Genomic DNA, 18,798 nt, shown 5'->3' with positions numbered 1-18,798 from the left:
CATGTGATAAGAGGCAGCCCTCAAAGGCTTCGAAATTAGCATATGAGCTTACATATGTTTAGTTTAAACTAAGAATACCAAGAGAAAAAAGCAAATTTGATGATAAAAGTAAATTGGAAAGTTGACTAAAATGAAAAGTCCTATCTGAATAATGAAAGTTTAATTTATACTAGACTGTCCCTTTAAGTCTTGATGATAAGTCACAATTATTGTGCACGAATGTGATGTTTGAAAAAAAAAACATTTTAAATGCCTTAAATTGCATATTGTATATAACCAACAATATGCTTAAAAAAACTAACAGATAAGTATAGTGGAGTGTGTAAGTGACAAAGTACTGAATTCTGTTAGGTTGTTAGAGTGTTTTACGTAAAACAATGTATACATGGATAAAATAACAGATTTCTTTGATAAAAAACAAATACAAACAAAAACTATATATATATATATATATATATATATATATATATATATATATATATATATAGATAGAACGTCATGTCTTTAATAAATATTTTTTTTTATAAAAGACCACTGAGTGCCCTGTATCACTGGATGGACTTTTGATTATTTTTGCAGTGCACCTTGGCGATAACCTACAAGTGAGATTGTGCTGTCCTTGTTTTGGAGTATGTGAAATCATTGCTCAATGCAATACTCTTGTTATTTTGATATCATATATATATATATATATATATATATATATATATATATATATATATATATATATATATATATATATATATATATATATATATATATATATATATATATATATATATATATATATATATATATATATATATATATATATATATATATTTGTTTATACAGCTAAAAGAAAGGGCATGCCATAAACCAGAACTGTATTTGGGCAAGTTTAGGAATGGGTTAAAAAAGCTGAATATATCTGCTAATTGAAAGGTTTCTTTCAGTCTCTAAGTAGGAGATATCTCAAGTAAAAAAATAGTATCAAGTTGTTTTATTTTTAAAACAAATGTTTTCACATTCAAAATATCAGAGATATTTTCACATACATGCAGATCGTTAGTGTCTCAACAAGAAGCCACTATAGTTGCAAAAGAAATGGGATAGACCGTTTTAAGAATAGTGTGTACCCAAAGAAATGATCTATCTAAAACATATAGCAAAAAATATGTAACAAAAATTGCTAAGGTCGCTATAAAGGTAAGCTAATGTGACAGCTATTGGCTGTAATATAAATCCTGTAGTGTTACCAACGGAACCGTGTAAAAAATAAAGAGGACGTGCAGAGGTGACTATTCAACAAGCTGAAATTTAACCGCTAATGATACTGTTGTATGACTCTAAAAGAGGGATAAATGTCTGTCTTTGCAAAAATAATCAATTGTGAGCAAAAAAGGTGCTACTTAAAAGTAGAATACTATTAGCATAAAGATAATATAAACATCAAAAGCTGGGCGGGTAAAATAAACAGTGGTTGCATTAATATATAAGTGCAAAACAGAGACTCGACGAATAAAAGATTTGCTAGTTGTCTTAATGTTTCAATGACAAGTAGATATTAGCCGTGTTCTGTTAATATAAGAACATAGGTAAAACTAAATAGAAAAGATTATACAAACAAAAGCGAACATGGATTGGCCAATCCACAGAAGTAAATGGTATACCACTGGTTAGTCGACTATACAGCAAACAAAGAATTTAAAGATATGAGCCAACTAGACGGAATAAAAGAACCGATATGCGGTGGCCATCATAATACAGATGACATATAAATAAAAAATATGTCAGATACATATAAACGTTATATATGAAATCCAAGTAGAATGTCCTTAGCGCCAAGTATAAAATCAATGTGTCTTTAGAGGAAAGGGTAATGGTCCTCTAAGATAAGTGGAGTATCTTAAAGTGTCCAAATGGTGACGTTGAATCCTTAGCCTAAAACAGTATATCGTATATAAAGACCAAAACAAACAAAAAGGAGAACTATAGCAAACTGAACAACTAATCTGGGCGTGTAAAGAAATAAGCTCACCTGTCAAAGCGGAGAACTCGGGCTGGTAGGTCTGATTAGATTGAATACAAGTCTATGCGTTTGAGAAAGGCCTCGTTTGGATAAGGATTCAACGTCATCATTTGGACACTAAGATACTTCACTTATCTTAGCGGACCTTTACCCTTTCCGCTAAAGACACGTTGATTTTATACTTGTCGCTAAGGACATTCTACTTGGATTTTTATATATAACGTTTATATGTATCGGACATTTATGTATATGTCATCTGTATTATGATGGCCACCGCATATCGGTTCTTTTATTCCGTCTAGTTGGCTCATATCTTTAAATTCTTTGTTTGCTGTATAGTCGACTAACCAGTGTTATATAGTCGACCCATTAGTAGTATAATTATATATATATATATATATATATATATATATATATATATATATATATATATATATATATATTTTTTTTTTTTTTTACTTCTGTGGATTGGCCAACCCATGTTCGCTTTTGTATGTATAATCTTTTCTCACTATTTAGTTTTACCTTTGTTCTTATATTAACAGAACACAGCTAAAATCTACTTGTCATATTGAAACATTAAGACAACTAGCAAATCTTTTATTCGTCGAGTCTCTGTTTTGCACTTATATATTAATGCAACCACTGTTTATTTTACCTGCCCAGCTTTTGATGTTTATATTATCTTTCTGCTAATAGTATTCTACTTTTAAGTAGCACCTTTTTTGGTCACAATTGATTATTTTTGCAAAGACAGACATTTATCCCTCTTTTAGAGTCATACAACAGTATCATTAGCGGTTAAATTTCAGCTTGTTGAATAGTCACCTCTGCACATGTCCTCACTACAGGATTTATATTACAGCCAATAGCTGTCACATTAGCTTACCTTATAGCGACCTTAGCAATTTTTGTTACATATTTTTTGCTATATGTTTTAGATAGATCATTTCTTTGGGTACACACTATTCTTAAAACGTTCTATCCCATTTCTTTTGCAACTATAGTGGCTTCTTGTTGAGACATTAACAATCTGCATGTATGTGAAAATATCTCTGATATTTTGAATGTGAAAACATTGTTTTAAAATAAAAACTACTTCATATTATTTTTTTACTTGAGATATCTCCTACTTAGAGACTGAAAGAAACCTTTCAATTAGCAGATATATTCAGCTTTTTTAACCCATTCCTAAACTTGCCCAAATACAGTTCTGGTTTATGGCATGCCCTTTCTTTTAGCTGTATAAACATATATAGCTTGTTTTTGTTTGAATTTGTTTTTTATCAAAGAAATCTGTTATTTTCTTATCTATGTATACATTGTTTTACGTAAAACACTCTAACAACCTAACAGAATTCAGTACTTTGTCACTTACACACTCCACTATACTTATCCGTTAGTTTTTATAAGCACATAATTAGTTATATACCCATCAGTTTTGTAATTTGAGGCATTAAAAGTTTTTTTCAAAACATCACATTCGTGCACAATAATTGTGACTTATCATCAAGACTTAAGTCACAGATATTTACTAATACTGATTACAAATTCTGTAACGTACTAAAGCCCTATGTGAGACGCTCCCTCTAAAACCCCATCTTCATACACATTATATATATATATATATATATATATATATATATATATATATATATATATATCAATCATCCAATCCAATTCCTTCTCTTACTCATGCTTTGTCTGATTTGTACCAACATATTCTATCTCCATTGCATTTGCCCTTTCCATTTTCTGCAGTCCAAATATGTTCCTTTGCTAATGCACATTTTGTCTCCACCCTTCTAGAAATTCTTATCACTCACTCAAGCATTAAAACACTTTTTATAGATTTCTGATTTTCTCCAACATATTTTACATTTACTCAATTTGTTATATGATCCTCATTGTTTATATATCGATTATTCCCAAAGAATGAATGTCTGTAAAGAGCTTTGTCAGTAGTATGTGCAGTTACTCCCTCTACTAATACATTGTTAAAGGGCATTAACTACCTGCAAATCTATCAATAAAACAACAAGTCTATGTTGCTTATTATATAATCTAAGATAGGATATAATAGTATGGTAAGAAACTGTATAAACCTACCCTAAAAGTCCTTTTCCACTCCATCGCTGTGGTGTGAGTCCCAGATGAACAGATTTCCCATCTCTGACGACTGTTACACTCAACGGCTTCTGCACTTGAAATATTCAGTATTATAGTTTATTTACAACTATGCATGAATTAGTAAAAGAACAGATTTGCCAATGCTGTGTATAGGGATGGGCGAATGTTTGGCAACATTTAAAAAAATTTAACGAATTTCAACACATTTGTTCGTTTTGAATTTCAAATGTTTGTACAACATTCATTCAATGTAATAGTATTTCTAATGCTCTCTTTAAATGTAATAATCAAATTATGCAATATTCGAAATAGAAAAAAAAAACAAAAAACAAAAAAAACAACCTATATACTTGTATCTATTATGCATCAATTTACTAAATTCCCTACAACATGAACTATTGAACTTCAGAATAGTATTTGTTAAATTGAATGTTCCATTCAAATTTTTTAATGTGGATATTCAATCTTATTATGAACATTCGAAAACAAAAGTAACATCTAAAAACATTTAATTTCAGAATTTTAATGGATTTTCAGTCTTACCAACATTTGATTGTCCAAAACGAAATGTCCACAGGACTATTCGTTCTACCAAGCAAATTACACTTTCACCACATTTGCCCGTCCCTAGCTGTGTCCATGTACAATGTATAAGGGTTTATCAAAGATATACTTTAAAGGGACAGTATACACCAATTTTCATTTAGCTGCATGTAATAGACACTACTAAAAAGAATATGCACAGAAACTTATATAAAAATCCAGTATAAAACCGTTTAAAAACTTACTTAAAAACTTCCAGTTTAGCTCTGTTTAAAAAAGTTTACTGGAACACCCACTGAAAGTGGGAAATAGCAGACACTTCCCCCCCTCCTCTGCATATGAAAACACTCTTTACACAAACAGAAGCAAGCTGGAGTAGGTATAAGTCGGTATTTTCCTAAAACTTTGAGGCTTGGTTAGCACCCTGTATAGGCTATATAAATGGATAATCTACAAAAACATAATTTATGTAAGAACTTACCTGATAAATTCATTTCTTTCATATTAGCAAGAGTCCATGAGCTAGTGACGTATGGGATATACATTCCTACCAGGAGGGGCAAAGTTTCCCAAACCTCAAAATGCCTATAAATACACCCCTCACCACACCCACAATTCAGTTTAACGAATAGCCAAGAAGTGGGGTGATAAAAAAGTGCGAAAGCATATAAAATAAGGAATTGGAATAATTGTGCTTTATACAAAATCATAACCACCACAAAAAAAGGGCGGGCCTCATGGACTCTTGCTAATATGAAAGAAATGAATTTATCAGGTAAGTTCTTACATAAATTATGTTTTCTTTCATGTAATTAGCAAGAGTCTATGAGCTAGTGACGTATGGGATAATGATTACCCAAGATGTGGATCTTTCCACACAAGAGTCACTAGAGAGGGAGGGATAAAATAAAGACAGCCAATTCCTGCTGAAAATAATCCACACCCAAAATAAAGTTTAACGAAAAACATAAGCAGAAGATTCAAACTGAAACCGCTGCCTGAAGTACTTTTCTACCAAAAACTGCTTCAGAAGAAGAAAATACATCAAAATGGTAGAATTTAGTAAAAGTATGCAAAGAGGACCAAGTTGCTGCTTTGCAAATCTGATCAACCGAAGCTTCATTCCTAAACGCCCAGGAAGTAGAAACTGACCTAGTAGAATGAGCTGTAATCCTTTGAGGCGGAGTTTTACCCGACTCAACATAGGCAAGATGAATTAAAGATTTCAACCAAGATGCCAAAGAAATGGCAGAAGCTTTCTGGCCTTTTCTAGAACCGGAAAAGATAACAAATAGACTAGAAGTCTTTCTGAAAGATTTAGTAGCTTCAACATAATATTTCAAAGCTCTAACAACATCCAAAGAATGCAACGATTTCTCCTTAGAATTCTTAGGATTAGGACATAATGAAGGAACCACAATTTCTCTACTAATGTTGTTGGAATTCACAACTTTAGGTAAAAATTCAAAAGAAGTTCGCAACACCGCCTTATCCTGATGAAAAATCAGAAAAGGAGACTCACAAGAAAGAGCAGATAATTCAGAAACTCTTCTGGCAGAAGAGATGGCCAAAAGGAACAAAACTTTCCAAGAAAGTAATTTAATGTCCAATGAATGCATAGGTTCAAACGGAGGAGCTTGAAGAGCCCCCAGAACCAAATTCAAACTCCAAGGAGGAGAAATTGACTTAATGACAGGTTTTATACGAACCAAAGCTTGTACAAAACAATGAATATCAGGAAGAATAGCAATCTTTCTGTGAAAAAAAACAGAAAGAGCAGAGATTTGTCCTTTCAAGGAACTTGCGGACAAACCTTTATCTAAACCATCCTGAAGAAACTGTAAAATTCTCGGAATTCTAAAAGAATGCCAAGAAAAATGATGAGAAATACACCAAGAAATATAAGTCTTCCAGACTCTATAATATATCTCTCTAGATACAGATTTACGAGCCTGTAACATAGTATTAATCACAGCGTCAGAGAAACCTCTTTGACCAAGAATCAAGCGTTCAATCTCCATACCTTTAAATTTAAGGATTTCAGATCCTGATGGAAAAAAGGACCTTGTGACAGAAGGTCTGGTCTTAACGGAAGAGTCCACGGTTGGCAAGAGGCCATCCGGACAAGATCCGCATACCAAAACCTGTGAGGCCATGCCGGAGCTACCAGCAGAACAAACGAGCATTCCTTCAGAATCTTGGAGATTACTCTTGGAATAAGAACTAGAGGCGGAAAGAAATAGGCAGGATGATACTTCCAAGGAAGTGATAATGCATCCACTGCCTCCGCCTGAGGATCCCAGGATCTGGACAGATACCTGGGAAGTTTCTTGTTTAGATGGGACGCCATCAAATCTATTTCTGGAAGTTCCCACATTTGAACGATCTGAAGAAATACCTCTGGGTGAAGAGACCATTCGCCCGGATGCAACGTTTGGCGACTGAGATAATCCGCTTCCCAATTGTCTACACCTGGGATATGAACCGCAGAGATTAGACAGGAGCTGGATTCCGCCCAAACCAAAATTCGAGATACTTCTTTCATAGCCAGAGGACTGTGAGTTCCTCCTTGATGATTGATGTATGCCACAGTTGTGACATTGTCTGTCTGAAAACAAATGAACGATTCTCTCTTCAGAAGAGGCCAAAACTGAAGAGCTCTGAAAATTGCATGGAGTTCCAAAATATTGATCGGTAATCTCACCTCCTGAGATTCCCAAACTCCTTGTGCCGTCAGAGATCCCCACACAGCTCCCCAACCTGTGAGACTTGCATCTGTTGAAATTACAGTCCAGGTCGGAAGCACAAAAGAAGCCCCCTGAATTAAACGATGGTGATCTGTCCACCACGTTAGAGAGTGTCGAACAATCGGTTTTAAAGATATTAATTGAGATATCTTTGTGTAATCCTTGCACCATTGATTCAGCATACAAAGCTGAAGAGGTCGCATGTGAAAACAAGCAAAGGGGATCGCGTCCGATGCAGCAGTCATAAGACCTAGAATTTCCATGCATAAGGCTACCGAAGGGAATGATTGTGACTGAAGGTTTCGACAAGCTGCCATCAGTTTTAGACGCCTCTTGTCTGTTAAAGACAGAGTCATGGACACTGAATCTATTTGGAAACCCAGAAAGGTTACCCTTGTCTGAGGAATCAATGAACTTTTTAGTAAATTGATCCTCCAACCATGATCTTGAAGAAACAACACAAGTCGATTCGTATGAAATTCTGCTAAATGTAAAGACTGAGCAAGTACCAAGATATCGTCCAAATAAGGAAATACCACAATACCCTGTTCTCTGATTACAGACAGAAGGGCACCGAGAACCTTTGTAAAAATTCTTGGAGCTGTAGCAAGGCCAAACGGCAGAGCCACAAACTGGTAATGCTTGTCCAGAAAAGAGAATCTCAGGAACCGATAATGATCCGGATGAATCGGAATATGCAGATATGCATCCTGTAAATCTATTGTGGACATAAAATCCCCTTGCTGAACAAAAGGCAAGATAGTCCTTACAGTTACCATCTTGAACGTTGGTATCCTTACATAACGATTCAATATTTTTAGATCCAGAACTGGTCTGAAGGAATTCTCCTTCTTTGGTACAATGAAGAGATTTGAATAAAACCCCATCCCCTGTTCCTGAACTGGAACTGGCATAATTACTCCAGTCAACTCTAGATCTGAAACACAATTCAGAAATGCTTGAGCTTTTACTGGATTTACTGGGACACGGGAAAGAAAAAATCTCTTTGCAGGAGGTCTCATCTTGAAACCAATTCTGTACCCTTCTGAAACAATGTTCTGAATCCAAAGATTGTGAACAGAATTGATCCAAATTTCTTTGAAAAAACGTAACCTGCCCCCTACCAGCTGAGCTGGAATGAGGGCCGCACCTTCATGTGGACTTAGAAGCAGGCTTTGCCTTTCTGGCTGGCTTGGATTTATTCCAGATTGGAGATGGTTTCCAAACTGAAACTGCTCCTGAGGATGAAGGATCAGGTTTTTGTTCTTTGTTGAAACGAAAGGAACGAAAACGATTATTAGCTCTGTTTTTACCCTTAGATTTTTTATCCTGTGGTAAAAAAGTTCCTTTCCCACCAGTAACAGTTGAAATAATAGAATCCAACTGAGAACCAAATAATTTGTTACCCTGGAAAGAAATGGAAAGTAGAGTTGATTTAGAAGCCATATCAGCATTCCAAGTCTTAAGCCATAAAGCTCTTCTAGCTAAAATAGCTAGAGACATAAACCTGACATCAACTCTGATAATATCAAAGATGGCATCACAGATAAAATTATTAGCATGCTGAAGAAGAATAATAATATTATGAGAATCATGATGTGTTACTTGTTGCGCTAAGGTTTCCAACCAAAAAGTTGAAGCTGCAGCAACATCAGCCAAAGATATAGCAGGTCTAAGAAGATTACCTGAACACAGATAAGCTTTTCTCAGAAAGGATTCAATTTTCCTATCTAAAGGATCCTTAAACGAAGTACCATCTGACGTAGGAATAGTAGTACGTTTAGCAAGGGTAGAAATAGCCCCATCAACTTTAGGGATTTTGTCCCAAAATTCTAATCTGTCAGACGGCACAGGATATAATTGCTTAAAACGTTTAGAAGGAGTAAATGAATTACCCAATTTATCCCATTCTTTGGAAATTACTGCAGAAATAGCATTAGGAACAGGAAAAACTTCTGGAATAACCACAGGAGATTTAAATACCTTATCCAAACGTTTAGAATTAGTATCAAGAGGACCAGAATCCTCTATTTCTAAAGCAATTAGAACTTCTTTAAGTAAAGAACGAATAAATTCCATTTTAAATAAATATGAAGATTTATCAGCATCAACCTCTGAGACAGAATCCTCTGAACCAGAAGAGTCATCAGAATCAGAATGATGATGTTCATTTAAAAATTCATCTGTAGGGAGAGAAGTTTTAAAAGATTTTTTACGTTTACTAGAAGGAGAAATAACAGACATAGCCTTCTTTATGGATTCAGAAACAAAATCTCTTATGTTATCAGGAACATTCTGCACCTTAGATGTTGAAGGAACTGCAACAGGCAATGGTACTTTACTAAAGGAAATATTATCTGCATTAACAAGTTTGTCATGACAATCAATACAAACAACAGCTGGAGGAATAGCTACCAAAAGTTTACAGCAGATACACTTAGCTTTGGTAGATCCAGCACTAGACAGCGATTTTCCTGTAGTATCTTCTGACTCAGATGCAACGTGAGACATCTTGCAATATGTAAGAGAAAAAACAACAACATATAAAGCAAAATTGATCAAATTCCTTAAATGACAGTTTCAGGAATGGGAAAAAATGCCAAAGAACAAGCTTCTAGCAACCAGAAGCAATGAAAAATGAGACTTAAATAATGTGGAGACAAAAGCGACGCCCATATTTTTTAGCGCCAAATAAGACGCCCACATTATTTGGCGCCTAAATGCTTTTTGGCGCCAAAAATGACGCCACATCCGGAACGCCGACATTTTTGGCGCAAAATAACGTAAAAAAATGACGCAACTTCCGGCGACACGTATGACGCCGGAAACGGAAAAGAATTTTTGCGCCAAAAAAGTCCGCGCCAAGAATGACGCAATAAAATGAAGCATTTTCAGCCCCCGCGAGCCTAACAGCCCACAGGGAAAAAAGAAAAAATGAATAAATCAAATGCATTATCCCAAATATGAAACTGACTGTCTGAAAAATAAGGAAAGTTGAACATTCTGAGTCAAGGCAAATAAATGTTTGAATATATATATTTAGAACTTTATAAACAAAGTGCCCAACCATAGCTTAGAGTGTCACAGAAAATAAGATTTACTTACCCCAGGACACTCATCTACATGTTTGTAGAAAGCCAAACCAGTACTGAAACGAGAATCAGCAGAGGTAATGGTATATATAAGAGTATATCGTCGATCTGAAAAGAGAGGTAAGAGATGAATCTCTACGACTGATAACAGAGAACCTATGAAATAGACCCCGTAGAAGGAGATCACTGCATTCAAATAGGCAATACTCTCCTCACATCCCTCTGACATTCACTGCACGCTGAGAGGAAAACCGGGCTCCAACTTGCTGCGGAGCGCATATCAACGTAGAATCTAGCACAAACTTACTTCACCACCTCCATCGGAGGCAAAGTTTGCAAAACTGAATTGTGGGTGTGGTGAGGGGTATATTTATAGGCATTTTGAGGTTTGGGAAACTTTGCCCCTCCTGGTAGGAATGTATATCCCATACGTCACTAGCTCATGGACTCTTGCTAATTACATGAAAGAAACATTTATGCAAAGAAAAATCTAATGTAGAATGTCCCGTTAAGTGTTTTAAGATAGCCTATTTTATATTATTTCTAAATAATAAATAGAGACATCTACCTGACAACAGTAGATTTAACATCTTTATTAGAAATCAATTAGATAATGGATACCCCAATTTAAAAAAGTTTAAAGTGTAATTTCACTTTTCTTATTGCATTTTTATCTATGCCAGCAAGTGAGCCTGGCTTCATAAATATTTTTTATATTTTCACCAGAACTTGCACAAGCATCATTCATTTATTTATGCTCTAAGTGCCCACTACGCATATGGCTTTTTGTAGTACTGGCAGCCTGTCCTGTGCAAAACAAAAAAGTTATCGCAAAAGGAGTAAAAACTTTATTGCAAACACATGTATAATACAAAAAATAATTATGAAATATTAAGTGTGTTGTAATGCTTTTTCAAAATTAATTTTTTTCCTTCAAAAACTATGTAGCTTTATTCATAAGATATACACAACAGTGGATGGAAAATAAGATATCAGCTAATAGCCTGAACTAGATTATTTGAACTTCTTTGCACCGGAACCCATTTGTGCTTTATATGTTTTTACTCACCCCTTCACTGTGTTGTACCACTGTGGCAATATTTTGTAGTGATTGGAAGTTGTTTGTGTTTACTGAACCAAATTCAATTAGCTCGTCACCAACTTGAAGCCCCTAAAAATACAAAAATAAAATACTTTTCTCCAGTTCACTTGCATTGTAATAAACAGTTGTATTAAAAATTATATATTCAAAAACAACAAACACCCATGTACACAAAGTTAATAGATATGGAGATTCCAAATGCTTCCTTGGTTCAGAGATTTAACAAGGTTTTCATGATAAAGATGACTTACTTTGATGAAACAGTGGTTTATAATAGTTAAAACATTAGTTTAAAGGGACATGAAACCCAAAAACTTTCCTTCATGACTTAGACAGAGCATACAAATTTAAACCACTTTTCAATTTACTTCTATTATTTAATTTGCTTCCTTCTCGTTATAGTTTGCTGAAAGGTTTATCTAAGTTCTAGCTGCTGATTGGTAGCTGTGTATATATATATATATATATATATATATATATATATATATATATATATATATATATATATATATATATATATATATATATATATATACACACACACACACATACACATATATATATATATATATCATTGTGGTCAAAGTTCAAGCATACTGGCTCTATGAATGATCACTGTGTATATAGAAATTGGCGAAATATATGTACTAAACAAACAAAATTGGCTAAGGCGCAATATTTCTGTGAAAATCTGAACAATAATATATGTAACCCTAGAAAGTTTTGGAAACTCATAAATAACTTACAAAATCCACCAATCCACTCCCAACCCTCCACTGTCAATGTGGATAACCAAAACCTGCAACTCCCCTTAGAAGTAGCAAATGCCTTTAACAATTATTTTGTAGGATGCTACACCACCCTGATTGACAAACTAATAAATGGCACACATCCTGAAGCTACAAATGTGGATCAGGCCCCACTAAATCAGGAAAGACCCAATATAGAGAAGTTCAATTTTAGACCTGTACCCTTCAATGTCATTAAGAAACACCTCGATAATCTAAAAATGAAAAACCAGTCAGGACCTGATCAAATACCAGCAATGCTGTTGAAGCTCAGTGCGCCGGCAATTGCTAAGCCTGTTGCAACCCTAATTAACGAATCCTTGGTGTCTGGATACATACCCAAACTCTGGAAGACTTCAAGAGTAGTGCCTATCCATAAAAGTGGGGAGTTAACCTTGGTTTCTAACTATCGTCCTATATCACTGCTCCCTGTATTGTCAAAAATCCTAGAAAAATGCGTCCATACGCAATTATGCGAGTATTATCAACTTTCTAACTATCTGACCCCTGATCAATCAGGTTTCAGACCAAATCACTCCACTACAACTGCCCTCCTAAAAGTTTGCAACGACATCCAAACTGCCATGGAACAAGGAGACCTAACTGGAGCTATTTTCCTTGATTTTGCAAAGGCTTTTGACACAGTGGACCATGACCTACTACTTCTCAAACTAAAAAACTCTGGTATTGCTGATCACCCGTTAACCTGGTTTAAATCATATGTATCGGATCGATCACAATATGTCTCTGTCTCTAACAGTGACTCCCTCCCTCCCCCAGTCACGTGTGGTGTTCCCCAAGGTTCCATTCTCGGCCCCCTACTATTCACATTATTTATAAATGATTTGCCTAATGTCTGCAAATCCTCAACTGTACACATGTACGCAGACGACACGGTAATCTATGCAAACAAATCTGATCTGCTGCAGCTTGAAACAGTGCTCCAAGACCAGTTCACAGAGGTAGAAAAGTGGATCTCGAAAAACAAACTCTTCCTAAACACTGACAAAACGGTCACAATGATCTTTGGAACGGGACCTAAAATACATAAATTACAAAATTCCCATCTTCGCATCAAAACAAAATCCAATTGCACGCTGACCGCAGTCCACTCTTTTAAATACTTAGGTATGTTGTTAGACCCCAATCTATCTTTTGGACTCCACATAGAAAAAATTGCCTCTAAACTTTATCCAAAACTAGGTGCCCTGTACAGAAACAAATCCTGCCTCAGCCCTACAGTAAAGGAAAAGATTGTACAGCAAATGCTGATGCCTATCTTGGATTATGGGGACATAGTATATGCACCTGCTCCGCAAACTCACCTTAATAAACTAAATACGTTATATAACTCGCTCTGCCGCTTTGTGCTACAATGTAACTACAGGACCCACCATTGTGACATGCTAAAAGAACTAAACTGGCTGTCGCTGGAATCCAGACGCACCCTCCATCTTTCCTGCCTTGTCTTTAAGAGCCTTTCTGGGAAGCTCCCACCCTACCTGAGCAGAATGCTCTCCCCTGCTATTCCCACCTCCTATAACCTCCGATCCAATAAAAGCACATTATTTAGCTTGCCTCAATACAAAAAAAAAGCAGCTCGATCCTCCTTTTCCTACAGAGCGCCACAATTATGGAATGACCTCCCTCACACTTTAAAAACTTCCCCAAGCCTAATATCCTTTAAGAGATCCCTCTATACATATCTCAAAACAGAATGCTCCTGTCATGGTTGATTAAATATTTCATACCTGCTCTATGTTAAATGTTTGCATATAATGTGTATTTTTATTATTGTTTTTGTATTTTATTGTACCCTATTGTATCAATGCAATGTTTTGTGATCCCAGGACATACTTGAAAACGAGAGAAATCTCAATGTATCCTTCCTGGTAAAATATTTTATAAATAAATAAATATATATACACACACACACACACACACATATATATATACATATACACACATACATATATATATATATATATATACACACATACATATACATATATATATATATATATATATATATATATATATATATATATATATATATATATATATATATATATATATATATATATATATATATATATATATATATATATATATATATATATATATATATATATATATATATATATATATATATATATATATATATACATACACACACACACACACACACACACACACACACATACATCCACTTACCAGATCCTTCCCACTTGTAGGGCATCCGCCTGGGTGCAAGCTTTGAAAACAATACAGCAGCCAAAGAAAAGATGCACTCACAGGACTTTCACAACAAAAACGGAGTTACTTTATTTGTAACGTTTTCGGAGAACAAGTCTCCTTCATCAGCATAATCATTCATTATGCTGATGAAGAAGGAGACTTGTTCTCTGAAAACGTTACAAATAAAGTAACTCCGTTTTTGTTGTGAAAGTCCTGTGAGTGCATCTTTCTTTGGCTGCTATATATATATATATATATAATATTTTTTAAAATAATGCACTCTCAGGACTTAATGAACAAAAAAGTCACCTTTAATAGAGGACATTTCAGGGAACTCAAGTCCCTTTCATCAGATCAAAAAGAACAGTCTGACTTTTTTGTTTATTAAGTCCTGAGAGTGCATTATTTTTTGAAATTATACTATTGGCTATATTTGCACCCAGGTGGCTGTATCTGGAGGGAGGATTTGTTCTTGCTGGAATATATCTCAATTGTCATTGGCTCACCCATTAGTTCAGTTAGAAACTAGTAGTGCATTGCTGCTCCTTCAACAAATGATACCAAGAGCATGAAGCAACTTTGATAATAGAAGTAAATTGGAAAGTTGTTTAAAATTGTATGTTATATCTAAATCATGAAAGAAAATTTTTGGGTTTCATGTCCGTTTAATTGCATGACAGAAAATTTGTTTTTTTCTTAAAGGGATACTAAACCCAATTTTTTTTTTTCCATGATGGAATTTTAAGCAATTTTCTAAATTACTCCTATTATCAATTTTGTTCTCTCGCAATCTTTGTTTGAAAAAGCAGGAATCTAAGATTAAGAGCCAGCCCATTTTTGGTTCAGCACCTGGGTAGTGCTTGCTAATTGGTGACTAAATGTAGCCACCAATCAGCAAGCACTACCCAGGGCGCTGAACCAAAAATAAGCTGGCTCCTAAGCTTTGATTCCTGCTTTTTCAAATAAAGATTGCGAGAGAACGAAGAAAAATTGATAATATGAGTAAATTATAAAGTTGCTTTAAAATAGCATATTCTATCTGAATCATGAAATAAAACATTTGGGTTTAGCATCCTTTTAAGTAAGGTTTGACAAACTCAAGGGATCCAAAATGTTATCCCACGTACATTTTGGATTATTTTGCACCGTGCTAGAAATCTCCTCTAGTCCTAGTAAAATAAATACAAGTGTTGAGTAAGAAATAAGACTGTTTACTATATTCAACGTTGAGTGGCCTAGTAACAATTTTATCCCCTAACTAGTAACTTTTATACATAAAGACCTAAAACGGTATGTTCTATCTTAATCATGAAAGTTCTATTTTGACCTTAGTGTTCCTTTAAATTGTGTTCTTTCGTATCCAAGATAAGTTTTTTTCTGTTTACATAAAGTGGCTTAGAAGATCAGATTGCAGCAATAGTCCTATAGACAGAGCCCCCAAAACCATCTGGTTTTCATTGTGTTTGTTATTTCTGGTTCTTACAACATCTGCGACTGTGTACTGCTGAGTCATAACTCTGATCCCCATTAACAGGACATTAAATTAAAAAGAGAATGTTGTATAAAATGTTTAGAATGGCAAAAATATAAATATAAAAAAAATACAGTGTACTGTACATGTATTAGCTATGTTGTCCCCTCTTCCTTTTATTCATCTGTGAAATCATACTTTTTTCTACTTTCCCAAGAAAGACTGGGTGCAGAGATAAAAAGGACATGAAACATTCTTAGAAAAATATTTATATTGGTCTTTGCATTTTCATCAGCACATCTATTGGCAATGCACTAACTGCTAAAAACTAAATAAAACAATGTGGTGGAACAGCCAAGCGTAACGCTGCTTTAATCTTTTAAGAATATTGTATATTAACACTTCAGAAAAAAAAAATTCTGTTAAATCTGTTTCTTTAAATCAGACACACACACGCACAAAACAACCGAGTTGTGCTTTTCAGTAATGTGTGTGTGTGATGCCCTGCAGTGTTTTAGTAGCACACAACTGCCAAGAAGGGAGTGAGTAGAAAAGCAAATAACAGCATAAAATCCATCTAGATTATTGCTGTAAACACATAGGTATCTTCAAGTGGCAACATCATTTACTTAAAATAGATTTATGGCCAGATTACAAATGGAGCTCAAACATGCATTCAGTATGGAGCCTTAAAGGGACATTAAACAGCCCGCATCCCTCTAGTCATGGGTGTCAACATGTTGAAATTTGTCTTTTATTGCAATCCAGTGCTGACGTGTTTGCACATATGCAGCAACTATCCTACAGATACCGGCAGTGTAACCTAAATCCAAAATAGCAGCATCCATGATTAGAGGGAGGTGCATGAAATCTATTTAGCATTTTAATGTCCTTTTAACATCACAATCCATACTGTTTGAATGTTTGCAGTGGCATTACAAGTGCATGTTTAATATGTATGTATGTGTGTGTGTGTCAGTATTCTCTCCAGGACCTTTTTAGCGGGTGCACCACTCTTTTACTGCTTTTACTGACCACCCGGCTAAAATGTTAGCCAAAATTAAGCTATAATTAGCCAGTAATAAAAAGTGTTCAATTGTGATTGCACTAATGATCATTAAATACATTTATGTCAAACTGTGCAATTGACTTGTGCTGTGAATGGCTGAAAATGACATAGTAATAGAAAAATATTACACTGCCTCCCCCCCACCCGGCTACTTAAAAATGCCACCCGGCTGTGTTCTTCACAGGAGTATATATATGTTGGGTAGTGCATTCTTTTCCTCATATAATAAATTTCTAAAATTCATGTCAGAAAACATTCTTTCATAATTCAGACAGAGCATACAATTTTAAATAGCTTTCCATGTGCTTCCATTTTCTTGGTATTCTTTGTTGAAGTAGCAGCTAAGCCCTACTGGGAGCTAGCTGACCAAATTAAGCGAGCCAATGACAAGAGGCACATATGTGCAGCCACAAATCAGCAGCTAGCTCCCAGTAGTGCATTGCTGCTCCTGAGTTTACCTAGGTATGCTTTTCAACAAAGGTTAGCAAATGAACAAAGCAAATTAGCTTATAGAAGTAAATTGTAAGGTTGTTGAAATTGCATGCTGTGTTTGAATCATGAACGTTTCTTTTAAACCAACAACTTTTAATACTCAATGTGTGTTAGCGTGAGGCTGAGCACAAAATAACACTGCACATTATTGATTGCATTCAATTTGTAACCTAGCCAACAGTATTTGTAGTGAAAGTGTACAGCAAACATACGTCTTAAAAAAAAAAAAAAAAAGGACAGTTAAACTTTATTAAATGTGCATGAATGCATTTCAATTTTGAACAGCTCTCACTGTTTCAGAGGCATGTGGTCAAATGTTGTGCTTGCCGAATACGCTAGCGTTCAAACACTGTATATGCTCAAAAGGGAAGGGGTGGCTTGCATGATGTAAATGAAGTCATCACTAACGCAATACACGCCACCTCTTGCTCTCTGAGCAGGGGTGAATAAAGCAGGCAGCATATATATGCGTAAGCTCCTGAAACAGTGATAGTTTTCACTAAAAGCAATTTCGCCTGTACAAGTGTATCACAAAAATGTTTCTATTTAAAATTGAAATGCACTCATGCATATTTCAATTCTGGCAATGATGTCCCTTTAAATGATCATGAAATACAGTAGAATTTATAAATCAACAAATGCAAAACGTTTACACATGCTCCATATGACCTGGTGCCTTAGAAAGCGTGCATTTAAAAATACTGCACTTTTTTTTTTTATATGTATGCTTCTCATTGAATGTTGTATTTGTTTATTGAAATAAAGTTGTTTTATCTATATAAGTTTTGAAAGTGTGTGTCTTTTTTTAGTTATAAATATGAAGGTCTTTAAAAGGGACACTGTTAGATAGAAAGAAAAAAGACTAAATAGTCAAAATTGAAAGGCCCATTACTGCATTTCAGTTTTGATTAGAAGCATTTCAGCAATGCAAATGTTTTCATAAAAATGCTTCACGCAGTATTGTTTTTGGGAGATATAAGCTCATTTGGATCCACTATCCCACATAAGAAAAATTACATTAGATAGGTAATTGCTAGGTTTATAGCAAGCACCATCCAATGACCCTAAATTAAGTTTCATGGCCCTCTAGGTATGACCCTTCACTCTCAGGGGGT

At 34.8% G+C, this 18,798-nt stretch overlaps 1 protein-coding gene across 1 annotated transcript in view; it reads right to left on the bottom strand.

Annotated features, from left to right (window-relative positions):
* The window catches only part of PSMD9 (proteasome 26S subunit, non-ATPase 9), a 50,314-nt gene that overhangs the window by 7,851 nt on the left and 23,665 nt on the right, over positions 1 to 18,798 (bottom strand). Inside the window, exons 4-5 of the mRNA XM_053701752.1 lie at positions 11,593 to 11,694; positions 4,121 to 4,209 (exon numbers count right to left, since the gene is read on the bottom strand). Of these exons, the coding sequence (XP_053557727.1) occupies positions 4,121 to 4,209; positions 11,593 to 11,694 (191 nt within the window). The remainder of the gene's footprint in view (positions 1 to 4,120; positions 4,210 to 11,592; positions 11,695 to 18,798) is intronic.

The sequence above is a fragment of the Bombina bombina genome, chromosome 2 (genome assembly GCF_027579735.1).
Source record: "Bombina bombina isolate aBomBom1 chromosome 2, aBomBom1.pri, whole genome shotgun sequence".
Lineage (NCBI taxonomy): Eukaryota > Metazoa > Chordata > Amphibia > Anura > Bombinatoridae > Bombina > Bombina bombina.
This window is presented reverse-complemented; position numbering and strand designations above follow the sequence as displayed.